The following is a 13,331-nucleotide window of genomic DNA, read 5'->3' as shown; positions in this document are numbered from 1 at the left end:
ATGCCACACTGATTCCCCTGCTTCTGCCCCCGCTGCTGCACAGTAATGAGACTCATTTATAAAGAGTAAGGATCTTGAGCTTACATTATGAAGGTTTTAATGATTTTATTTTGAGGCAACAAAACAGGGAAAACACCGGAAACTATGACTCAAATGTCATTAAACATAATGGTTGATGATGGTTACTTGAGAGCAGGATAATAACAGGAGAGAGCCTCCCGGCAGAAAAATAAAACGAGATAAAGAGATACAGAGAGGCTGAAGGTGTATTTTCATACAATATTTAGCTCACTTATCTCCCCATTAAACTCCACCTGCTGTGGTTTAAATCACCCTAACTGCTGTGAGAGTGCTGAGCACCACAGAGGAGGAATTTACTGTAATATGCTGTGAGGATCATAGATCAGATTAATCCTGTAGATAGATAGAAAAATACTGTTTATCACAGTATTTTCCAGCAGTGGAAGAAGATCTTTTACTTATAACTAAAAGTAGCAATACTACAGTGTACAAATCTACTAAAAGCACCAAACGTAAAAGTACTCATTATGCAGAATGGTTATTTCAGAATAATATAGACCTATATTATATTATTGGATCAGTACTAGTTATGCATTCATGTGATAATCACCTTAATGTTGCAAATGGTAAAGGGGGAGCTATTTTTAATAACGTATATACAGCTTGCTGTCTGTAATAATTTATTATGTTTTGTATTAATTATATAAATCCGTGAAGTAAGTTATGTTGGGAAATAAATGTAGTTGAGTTACAAAATACAATATTATCTTAAAGTTGCATGAAATGGAAATACTCAAGAAAAGACACCATTACCACCAACACAGGGGCACCACAGGGCACAGTTTTATCTCCATTTTATTCAACTTGTACACTTCTGACTGTAGGCATGTGAATGAATCATGTCACTTACAAAAAATCTCAGATGATTCTGCCCTAGTTGGCTACATTTTAAAAGAGGATAACTCAAGTTATCAAGAGGAAGTGAGCAGATTTGTTAGATAGCGTAAAGAAGCTCGCCTTATTTTTAATGTAGAGAAACTAAGGAGCATATTGTGGATTTAGGAAGGAAAAAAGCTGAGGGTATCCCTGTTCTGATTACAGGACAAGAGGTTGAGGTTGAGGTGGTCCCCTCGAACAAACACCTCAGTGTTCATGTGAATAACAGGCTGGACTGGATGGAGAACATTTAAAAGGGTCCAGTCCAGATTGTTCTTTAGGTCATTTGATGTCTGCACACATCTCTTACATGTTTTTTATCAAGATATTTTAGCAAGTGTTGTTATCAATGCTGTTGTTTGTTGGGGTATCAGCGACAGGAACAGGATCAATAGGTTGATCAAGAAGGCAATTATTGGCCTGACCCCAGAATTGCTGGAGACCATTAACAGAGCAGAGAACCAGAGGAAAGCTCAGGTGTGTTCTGTCACAAGACGACCATCCCTTGTATAGCATCTTCCAAAGGAGCAGCAGGAGCCACTGGCTCCTATTGCCTAATGCTTCACTGAAAGGTTCAGAACTTCATGTGTTCCTGCAGCAGTTTTAATGAACAGTGTTGATGCATTGCCTTTTTTTTTTTACCATCTATTCATTCAGTGTATGTAGAATGTATTTATGCTGTTATTGTCTGCATACAGTTTGTACTTTTGTGTTTCTGTGATCCTCCCCTTAACTTATTGACTGTAGTGTTTTTTTCCTGACCCTCTTATTGTTGTTGCAGTGGATCAATGTACTTACATTCAATGCCTCTGCCTGGTGTGACATAGTGTGTGAATTGTGTCTATGTCTTTGTTTACACACTGTGTATGTCTTTTTGTTTATGGTGGCAAAACAGTTTTCCCATAGGGGATTAATAAAGTGAATCCTATCCTATCCTATCCTATCCTATCCTATCCTATCCTATATGAGCAAGCTATGAGTACTTAAAATTGTACTTAATACAGTATTTGAGTGAATGCACTTAATTACCTCAGCATAGGAACGTGAGGAGGTTTGGAGTCAGTGTCCTGAATTTTAACTCAGTTAAACACTTTAACCCAGTCTATTTAGGGAAAAAACAAAACGTTCACACAGGAAATAAAGCACCGTTTCACCTAGTTGAAAGTCTGAAGTTTGATGCAAATCTGACCAAAGAAGGCATCTCAGATGGTTTGGTGTGTGTTTGGTGCTTTAACCACTGGAGGTCAGCAAAAAACAACATTTTTCTGCCGACATTAGGTTCTTCTTTGAAATTCAATTGAAAATTCAAAATTTTGTTTAAGCTCATGAGTTTTGAGATTTCTTCTAGTTGCAACATGACTTTAGTAAACTCATCCAGTCTTGAAAATAAAAGTTCATTAAACAGAATATCACAATAAACTCCTTTTCTTTAGTCCTCAGAATCCAAGCTGCATCAATAAAACTGAAATCAATCAATAAATTAATTGCAAGATGTTTTACTTTTCTTCCTCAGCAGTAACTGACAGCTTTGCTTTATTCCTCTAAGAAGGCTGGAATCTGTTTAAATGCACAAAAGTAGCCTATACGCTAACATACAGTATAAAGCTATGTGCATAAAAAGCACCTAATAACATACAGATACTATGTGGTAAAAAAAAAAAAAAAAAAGACTTACTCACACTGTAAGCAACAATGGAAATATAGTTGTGTAATTTTACAAATGAAAGCAGGAAAAACAATATTTGGCAGAGTAAATTAACAAATATAAAGTCTGGACATAACTATATAATAAAATGGATCAGGCAGAATTTGTCAAGAACAAACTTTATTGATCAAATTCAGAATCCAAAGCTAAAATACCATTATAACCTTTAAAAAAAAAGCCTCTATTACCTTTGCACAATGTCGCTATGCTGAAAATTGTTTTTATGTAGGCTATGTGAGTAAAATCCCTTTTCATGTAGGTATATATAGGTGTGTGTGTGTGTGTGTGTGTGTATACATATATATATTCTACATTGTAGAATTAGCCTACATATTCTTATATTTCCAACTTTGCATACTAGTTGTATACATGTTATATATATATTCAAATATTATATTTAAAAAATATATATTAGAATTTAAATATATTTTAAATATTTTACATAGGCTACTATACTTGTACTTGTTAACATTGTGGCTTATTGCACATGTTTTATTTTTATATACTTCGTACCTATAGGCTACTTCTTATTTCTTCTATAATTTTCTATGCTTGACATCAGGGTGACTGTAACGAACTACATTTTCTCTCCGGGGATCGATAAAGTATTTCGGATTCTGATGTCTAGGCTACACAGTTCACTGTAGCCTGAAATAATAGATGACAAGTGTCATTACAACCCGAAAATCACGAGTATAATCCATGTTTTTAAAACAAATAATAACATAGAGACTAATGGAATAAAATCTGTAGAGGCAATATTTTCTTTTTGTGGGTACTTCCATACTTTTGCGATGATAATCATGCCTGACACTGATCCGTCGTCCGGGCGTGGCGGTGTTCATCTCGACCGAACTGAATATCTTTGAACGGCTAAGTCTCGCGAGAACCCCTGACGTCACGGGATAATGGCTGAAGATCGCGGATATTAGAAGGTACTTTTCTGCTATTATTTTCTTTGTGGTGGAATTATAATGGTGCATTTGCACTAACAATGTAGCACAATTGATGACGCGTTCGCACAAGTCGTCGTTGAAATTAGCGTTTCTAACATTTTGTGCCAACTTACGTCGACACCGCCGGTACAAACCGTCGAACCTTCGAAATAAGAGCACAATGTTTTCCGCGCTTTTTACCACTACAGCAATAGTTAGCTTTGGCTTCATGCATTGTCCACGCTCATTAAACACTCAGCCGCTATAATCGCTCATGACGCGGCTTGTACAGTACACGAGGTTTATATAAATCTACGTGAAACAACAAGCCATCATCGGCAGTCATTTTAACCTATCGACGACACAGCTGTTAGCATTAGCATGACCGTAAGGCCTGCTCAGGAAGCAGGCGGGAGCTTTTATTTTCCAAAACTGTTTTTCCATCTCACCTGTCAAGGCTGCTGATTCAGAGAATTATATGTGTTGATAAGTGTTTCTATCCATGATTAATGTGTTTTTTATGTTGTCGTTATGTCCTGCTGATTATCTTTTGCACGTCCCAACACTCTCTTTTCCATTCTTAATTATTTCCGACACAGGAAGCTACAGTTTGAGAGCAAAAGAAGAGGTGAAACAGACACACTACTGAGAGTAAGTTAGTTCTTTTATTAAAAATGTTAATATCGACAGCAAAGTAGTCTTTTCTTCTGTTTAGAGGCAATTTTGATATTTAAATTTCACTGAAATATTTTGTTTGTGTTTCCTATCCCTAACATTGGATTTTCACCAGTATTTTGTGTTGTCGTTGTTTTTCCCGTCTATTTCTTTAATTTAACACACTAACATTTGAACTAAAGTGTGTGCATTACCCCCAACCCTATCAGAATAATTAACAAATAAATAATGATACGTATAATGATTATATGTATATGAATAACAGCAGTGCATAGTTTCCATACAATTTCATCATCAGTCATTCTAAACTATGAATTTCCAAAAACTCCAGAAGCAGCAAAGTTCTTAGTCTCTCCAAAGCTAGACAGGCCACCAGTTCCCTTATCAATATTTCAACATAGTACATCCATGCTCTTCTGTAATATTGCAATTATCCCTCTGGTTGGTAAAAGAGTTTGGCTTGTAAAGGAATTTCCTTTCCAATTATAAGATCTATACATTTAACCACACTTCCAGAACTGTTGTAGCTTTGTACACTCACATAAACAATGAATGAATGAACCCTTTTCCTCTCTACAGTTCACACAAATCTGTGGAGTGTTAGGTAGGGCTGCCACGATTAGTCGACTAATCGATGACTAATCGACTATTAAAATAATCGGTGACTATTTTAGTAGTCGACTAATCGGTTTGAGTCATTTTTCATAGAAAAATACTATAAAAGTACCCCAAAATAAATAATAAAATACCTCTTATTGCAGCTTCTTACGCTCAAATTTTGGCAGCTTTACACACTCTCCCATGACAGTGAACTAAAACCCTTTGGTGTGAGTATGAAACAAGACATTAGATGACGTAATTTTGGGGTTTGGGCGAGACAGACCGACATTTTTCAACATTTTTACACATTTTTCGATGAAATGATTATTCGACTAATCAAAGAAATAATCAACAGATTAGTCGACAATGAAAATAATCGTTAGTGGCAGCCCTAGTGTTAGGTATAAAATAGGTTTGCATTAACCATTTGTATTGTAATAACCTATATTTTGTGTTAACAGACTGAGTCAGGGCTTTAAAACAAGCAATTTCCAGAGCCACTTCATAAATATCCTAATTTACGCACATAATCTTATTTTATTTACAGGCTGTATGCAGGTATTAAATACTTTTTTTAAAGTGATTGTCACACTTAAAATATTTCTTATTCCTGTGCCATGAAGCTTCATTGTTGCCCAAAAAAATGTGCCCCAACACATTGATGAGCAACATTTTTGCGCTATATGTGGATTAATCCGCTGCTGAAAATAGACCCCAACAAAGGCACTATTTCCTCTTGTTTGAGTAATGGTTGTTAAATACAGTGAAATTACTGAGGGTTTCTTTTTGTTTGTTTGTTTGTTTGTTTTTTTACTACATTTGAATTGTTGTTAAATTTTTATGTCTTCATGGAGTCACATGTTGATTTTGGTATTTTCATGGGATTTGCTGACAATAAGAAGAAATAGTAATAACAACTTTGAGTATAGTTTTGAGCAATATGATTTCTTTTAGCAGGGGGCAGCTAGATTTGTAGAGTTAACAGTTGTTCATTGATTTTCATTCTCAGCAAAACAGAATTTTTGGTGTTTAAAAAATGTCTAAAAAAATGTAATTAACCAACTATTGCAGACCACTATAATACAGGGTTCCCAAAGATCCTTAAAACTTATTAAAAGGCTTTAAATTAATTAATCAGGCCTGAATTGGTATTAAAATGTTTAAAATCATTTTTTTTTAAACTCTGTGAAATACTAAGAAATGCAAAGTCGGATTTTATCAGTTCAAGACAATGCATACGAGGCATTTGTATTTTATGTCAGAAGTTTTTCAAATTTAGCACAATGGGAATGAAGGCAGTGGAATTCCACATGCAGAATAAGAAATATAAAATGGCTAATAAATGCTTGATATTTCCCAGTTGTGTTCTGCTCTCATCCGCACCATGAGACAAATTTGTTTTGAATTACATTCCAAGTCATGTGGAAAAAGTCTTAAATCTAATTTGCCCTGAGCTGTAGAAACTAATAGTTGAGTAAGAATGGTGTAGTTAACTTACGTTCAGTTACTCTTATGAATACAGGTTATGTGGTAGAATTAAATACATTTTCATTTGTCTTTGTCTGTGAAAGCAGCAGATTATTAGTCTTGGTTACAAATGTACTCAAACAGTGTATTAAAATCATCACAACCATACAATAAATGTCTTGTAGCAGCAATAAATAAAACAGTTTTTGCCACTTAAAACCGCACAAGTGCGACATGCAAAGTTGAAATTAAAATGATACTATATGTGCAATTAGTGGCTCATTGGTCTGTTTCATGTAAGCTGATTGCTTTTGAAATTATTTAATTTTAGCATCTTACAGCCCCCATCCCATAAAGAGAAGCATAACTTGGTGTATTTCTTGATACATCTTCAAACTGAAGTTTACTAAACAGTGGCAATAATGTTAACTGTCTCTTTGATTGTTAGCCAGCAGCAGAAATGGCTAACGTCACCAACCATGGGAAGCTGCTCTTGCAGCGCCTACATCAGCAGCGAGAGATGGACTTTTTGTGTGATATAACCATAATGGTGAGAGATGTGGAGTTCAGAGCCCACCGCAACATCCTGGCTGCATTCAGCAAGTACTTCTCCTCCCAGGCTGAAAAGGGTCAAGAGGTCACAACCTTGGACCCTGATAAAGTCAGCCGGTATGCTCTAGAGAAGCTTTTGGAGTTTATCTACACTGGACAGATGAACCTCAGCAGGTAAAACTGCATCACATGTAGGATTTCAGATTAAACTAAATTGTTCTTAACAAACTAAACGAATAATATTTTCATGCTTGCAGCACCAGACAAGCAGCGGTGCGTCGAGCTGCTGTGTTCCTGGGAATATCCGAGGCCACAAAGTTTCTAGAGGAAGCCCCCCACTGGTCTGAGCTGAGCGAAACGTCCCAGTCAGAGATTGATAAAGAAACTGGTCCCTCCCCTCCCAGTCCAACCTCTCCAGGCAGCCCCAGCTCACCAGTTCCACTGTCTATCGCCTCCCTCGCTGGGGAATGGCAGGAGGAGGGGATGGCTGGCAAAGAGCAGGGTGATGAGGCCAAAGATGTAGATACAGAAGAAGGAGAGAAAAGTGATGAAGAGTACACCCCCACTATCTCCGTTGGAAGAGGACAGGGAAGGAAGAGGGGCAGAAAGCCTAAGAGTTTTGGAGGCGAACAGATGGAGGCGAGCAGCTCGGCTGACAGCACACCCAAAACCCAGAGCTACAGGGGGAGGGGGAGAGGCAGAGGGCGAGGCAGGGGGAGAGGGAGAGGAAGAGGTGGAATTAAAAGTGAAGATCCGTTTTGGGAAGATTCTGACGGGAGCGTGAAAGATTTTATCGATAACTCTGAAGACTGGAGCCCCTCTCTGGAGGATGACTCTCCGACCAAGAAACCTCGACTGAGCAGTGGAGAGGGACGGAGAGGGCGAGGCCGGGGGCGGGGGAGAGGCAGAGGGAGAGGCAGGGGGCGAGGCAGGAGGAAGACCACGGAGGAGATAGAAGAGGAGTTGGGCATAACGGCCACAGAATACGATGACATAGGGATGGATTTGGAGAGTGGGGAACAGGATCCATCAGAAATGGACGACATGACGCTGTCATGCACCCAGTGCAACAAATTGTTTAAAGACATCAGCAGCCTGCGCAGACATGAGAAAATCCATGAAGGGCTGAAGCCGTTTGTCTGCATCTTCTGCTCCAAAACCTTCAGACAAGCTACCCAGCTGAAAACTCACCTGCGGATACACACAGGTGAGCTGACTGAAAGGACGGCTCCATTATTTTTATTTATTTATTTTGAGGTTTTTATGTCATTCTGTAACTTTCCAGTAGTGTCCCTGATGTATTCAAAGTAGAAAATTAAAATTTTGGTTGAGGTATGTATGTTTTAGTCTCAAAATGAACAATGTTTTGGTGCTTTAACAGGCAGTGTGAAAGGGGCTACTGCCAGCAAGTGGTGTATGTGTGTCTGTGATGAAAACATACAAACGCCCCTTTTAAGGGACCTCTTTTCTATCATTGAGTAAACTAACAAGCCCTGAGTGACACATATTATGGATGTTTCATATTATATTCAATGCATAGCAGTAACAGTACAGAGCAATGGCCAAACCGTCAAATGTTGAGTGCAACAACCACAGTAAGTTTGTGTAAAATGAGCAAATATTTCCTGTGAATATTGCCTCAGATGGGTCTTCCTTATATTTTCAGGAACATCAGATAATCAGAGCAGCATGGCACATGCATGTCATATTAAAGCAGATCATCCTCAGATGGACTCATGTATAGTTGAGGTTAAATTTCATGAAACCCTAACCCACACAACGAGGGCAGAATGAACATTGTTTCGGACGAAGAAATTTTGACGTAGTTACCCACATGTTTTCTTTTTTCTCCACCAGTTTGGCTGAACTGAATGTTTCTGTCTCTGTGGTGTTTGTTGCAGGCGAGAAGCCATTTAGTTGCAGCGACTGCGACAAGTGTTTTGCTCAGAAGTGTCAGCTGGTCGCTCACCGCCGGATGCACCATGGAGAGGAGAAGCCTTACACCTGCGAGCGCTGCGGTTTCAAGTTTGCTACGTCGTCCAACTACAAAATACACATCAGGTACATGCACTGCTTTTGGAATTATTATTATTGTTGTTATTATTTGTACAGTAGCAGCTCTGATAGAGAGTGGTAAATGGAAAATGCTCCGGGGTATCTCACCTTTGGTTGCTGTTGAATAGACTCCACTCGTTGTCTGGCATCTGGCCTTGACCAAGAAATAGTCTGACACATAGTCACCTGTAAAACAACAACCGTCATTTCAACACTTCAGGTTTTGTACTGATGAAACGAATGCGATACAGAGAAGGAGTGAGCTGCAGAGGTGCTGACCAGGCCAGCCGTTTCCAGTCTTCTTGAGTAATGATAAATGACTATAATTGTGTGTTTGCTCTCTGCAGACTGCACAGTGGGGAAAAACCGTATGTGTGTGACATCTGTGGTCAGGCGTTCGCTCAGTCCAGTACGCTGACCTATCACAAGCGACGACACACCGGAGAGAAACCGTACCAGTGTGATCTGTGCGGCATGTCATTCTCCGTTTCTTCTTCTCTTATTGCTCATGCACGAAAACACACAGGTGAGAGTCTTTTCCCATGTTTATTAATTGGATTGAACCTCAGCCAGAATTTCACAGTAGAACTTGTTTGGTTTCCTTCCAAACAGTTTGGACAGATTGTGGCATTTAGCAGCCAAAATTTGTCATCTTTTGGCTCAAGCAACTTTTCCTGTCATACTCCTGAATATATGGTTGTGTCTGTGTTTCAGGTGAGACTCCATACAAATGTACACAGCCGAAATGTGACTCAAAGTTTGTGACATCCTCCGAACTGAAGAAACACATGAGGAGACTTCACCCAGGTGAGATTGCCTGATCCCTCATCAGACTTTTGAGTTTAAGAAAGAGGCTCCTCAGTGATCAGAGAAGATGAAAGTAGGATTTAATGTTGCTCACACTGTGCTGTCTGTGTGTGTGTGTGTGTGCAGAGGGGAACACAGGTGTGCAGTGCCTGCTGTGTGGAAACAGGTTTGCCAGCGTGAAGAACATGATCAAACACCAGGAGAAGGCTCACGCTGATGAAGTGCGGCAACACAAGGAGAGAGCCAGAGCAGGTGAGCTCTGTGTGTGTGTGTGTGTGTGTGTGTGTGTGTGTGTGCGTGCGTGCGTGCGCGCGCATGTGTGCGTTTCTATGGGAAAAGTTCACAGTAATTGATGGCAGTAGAAAAATAAAGTTAATTTGAAGATCTCTGAATCAAATTTCATGTGTGATTCAAATTTCAAAAGTTGGAGTCATATTTTGCCAAGAGTGAAGGTAATGTATTAATGTTTGTGTGAGTGTGAAGGCTTGCTTGGAGTGTATATTTACACCTGTGAGTTAGACTTGCAGCAGCAGTCGGTATTGTCGGTGTTACACAGTGTTCAGGCATACACTGATCACATTAGTTGCCCACCATTCTTTGCTGTTTTTTTTAATGCCTCTGTGCCGGCGATAGCTGTGGCCAGAGGCATTGTTTTTGGGCTGTTCGGTTTGTGTATGCCATTATTGTAAACACTATCTCAAGAACACCTCGAGACAAAATATCTACTTACGCTCAACAATGAACTGATGAGAATTTGGTGGTCAGAGGTCACCATGACCTTGAATCTGTCTCATTCTTGTGAACACAATACATCAGGAAAACCTTGAGCGAACTTCCGCAGGTATGGCACAAATGCCCACTTGGACTCAATGATGAACTGATTAGATTTTGGTGGTCAAGGTTACTGTGACCTTGCATCCATCTCATTCTTGTGAATGTGATATCTCAGGAAGGCCTTGAGGAAATTTCTTCAAATTTGGCACAAACATAAACATAAGTCAAGAATGACCTGATTAAATTTTGGTGATCAAAGGTCACTGTGACCTCACAGAACATGTTTTTGGCCATAACTCAGGAATTCGTTTGCTAATTATGACAAACTTTCACACAAATAGCTAATAGGATGAAATGATGATGTGGTGACATTTTATATCCAAAAGGTCAAAGGTCACCTTCACTGTGACATCATAATGTTCACACTTTTCTAGCCATTACTCAACATCATAATTCAGTAACAGAGGGGGAAACATTTGGTCAGATACTGAAATGGTGACACTAGTCTTCAGTGTCCACCTTGAAACTGGGCTAGGTCTGGACAGACATGGATGTAAACTATTACTGCAACCTGACCTGTCTGCAGAAGCATACAACCATGAGGCTGTAATTCTCATTTTTCTTGTAGAACACCAATAAACTGTTGCTCTGTTGTTATCTTGCATTTTTGTCAGTGCAAGAACGATTAGCCAAAACCTCATTTGGAAGTAGCTTTCACGTTTAGTTTCCCACCTGTTCGATAATAACTTTCTGTTGTTTTCATGTGTGTGTTTGTGTGTGAGCAGTCGTCCTCCTAGCCTCCAGTCATCCTGTGGCATTTGTCCAGAGCAAACTCACCCAGGAAAATAAAGGCATGGCTTCCATTCCGGAAGGCGAGCCAACCAACCCCGAACCAGCCACCCCCATCCCCAAAGCCACAGCGCCGTCAGCAGCCGACACTGACGATGACACTGCTACCACCACCGCCGCTATCATGCAGGACTTCAAGGCAGAGCCAGCTCACCCTGCTATCACAACTACCACCACCACCACCGACCAGGTGACCTTTGAAACCGACCAGGAGCAGACCATCAACTCAGACACCCTCCACGCTCTGGTGGAGCAGCTGCGGCCACCGCCCTCGCCCGCCCAGAGCCTGGAGCAGATCGTCATCATCAGGACAGTGGACAACGCCGAACACAACCCTCCTCAGCAGTGAGGCCGGAGGCACAGCGGTGTCACTCTCGTGGAACATTTTCACATTTTAGCATTCAAGCCACAGTCAGTCACATCCAGGCATGTATTACCATATAACAGACTGTAATGGACCATTTTTTAATGGTGAAAATATGTGTAACACAACTGACGTCAGAAACGTGCTTTCTGCTCTACATTTTTTCCTCCAGTGTAGAAACAGATGTTTTCATCTACTTTGGCTCTGTGTTTCAAGCTTAAACAGTCACTTAAACGTCACTACTTCACCAAAAACTTGAATCCAACAACACTTTCACAGACGTTGACGCGTGGCTGGAGTTAGTTTTCTGTCTGAATTCTCTCATGTAAAGAAACAACGCGTTGTTTTTTAATAGATAACAAAGGTCAGCGGGGCCCTGATATCGCCATGAAATGTGATTTTATTTATCATAAATGTTCCACATATGTGATGTTGGCTTAATTAATGTAAACATAACCGAGTTCTCTGTTTCAGTGTAATAGTTTTTTTAAGCAGCTGTTTTAGGTCTTAGCAGAAGTGTTTGTGCTTCAAGTTTGAAAACTGAATCACGTTTCTTTCAGCTTGAAAGTAGCTGTTTTTTGTTCCATGCTTTCTTTTTTCTCTTTCCTAGTTATTTTCGATAAAACGTCTGCATTACTTGTACAGAAATGTGACTTACATATACAAGTTGTCTGCTGTATAAAAACTGTACAACAGGAAAATAAAATTAAAGACAAAAAGGAACAGATGTGTGTTTGCCTCAGTGACTTTTGCAGATATAGTATTGAGAAATAAATGATTATTGCTTAAATAATAGTTATGTAAAAATGAAAATCCATGATGAAGATTAATTTGTAAGTTCATTCAAGTATGACAGTGGGAGTCTTTAAAAGCTTAATTGCTAAAATACCGTGTATTCAAACATACAAAATAAGGTTTAACTGGCACAAAGTAAATATGTATTCAAAATTAATATAAATAAAGTCGACATTTACATTATTAAGACTAAACTAATGTAATGTTGGAGACAGTAATATGGTAATTTTGTAGTTCTAAGGACTTCGTAACTTAAGAGGGGGAAGGAGTGGTGCAAAGAAGGGGTAGGCATGTCAAATCATTTTTTTTTTTAAGCACTGGGGAGGCACTTGTGCTTTTTATTTTTGCTTAGGGGAGGGATATACAACTTTAAATGGCTGTATTGTGTATTCATTTGACAGCTGGGATTGGAAGGCATGTTTTCTTTAAAAACTGAAAGCCCAAATTAAACCATTTATCATAGCTATACACTGTAAAAACAGAAATTGTCGCTGACAGTCCTTAGACACGTCATGTACAATGAGAAAAAACACATAATCAAATCTGACCCTAAAATGGTAATGTTTCATCAAAGTCCCTTTATTCTACATGTCTCATTTAAAAATTGGCCAAAAATAAACTGTTTGCATGAACCAACCAGCATGCAGGACAAGAATGAAAAAGCAAGACTTTTTTTAATTCCAGGATTTCATCTTCATCTTTCAACTTTTAATGTTGAATCGCTTAAGGGTAAGTTTTAAAAACTGAATAACTGACTTATGGTGGAGTAAGGGTCATGCATTTTCTGCTAGTCACT

General features: G+C 39.1%; 1 protein-coding gene across 1 annotated transcript; it reads left to right on the top strand.

The window, feature by feature from the left end:
- The first annotated feature begins 3,527 nt into the window (after nucleotides 1-3,527).
- mynn (myoneurin) lies at nucleotides 3,528-12,465 on the top strand. Its single transcript, XM_050057173.1, has 9 exons — nucleotides 3,528-3,597; nucleotides 4,197-4,248; nucleotides 6,788-7,065; nucleotides 7,149-8,098; nucleotides 8,793-8,952; nucleotides 9,294-9,472; nucleotides 9,661-9,753; nucleotides 9,880-10,005; nucleotides 11,313-12,465. The coding sequence occupies exons 3-9, from the start codon at nucleotides 6,800-6,802 to the stop codon at nucleotides 11,723-11,725; spliced, it is 2,187 nt and encodes a 728-aa protein (XP_049913130.1). The 5' UTR covers nucleotides 3,528-3,597; nucleotides 4,197-4,248; nucleotides 6,788-6,799; the 3' UTR covers nucleotides 11,726-12,465.
- The last annotated feature ends 866 nt before the right edge of the window (nucleotides 12,466-13,331 follow it).

This window comes from Epinephelus moara, chromosome 11 (assembly GCF_006386435.1).
Source record: "Epinephelus moara isolate mb chromosome 11, YSFRI_EMoa_1.0, whole genome shotgun sequence".
Lineage (NCBI taxonomy): Eukaryota > Metazoa > Chordata > Actinopteri > Perciformes > Serranidae > Epinephelus > Epinephelus moara.
This window is presented reverse-complemented; position numbering and strand designations above follow the sequence as displayed.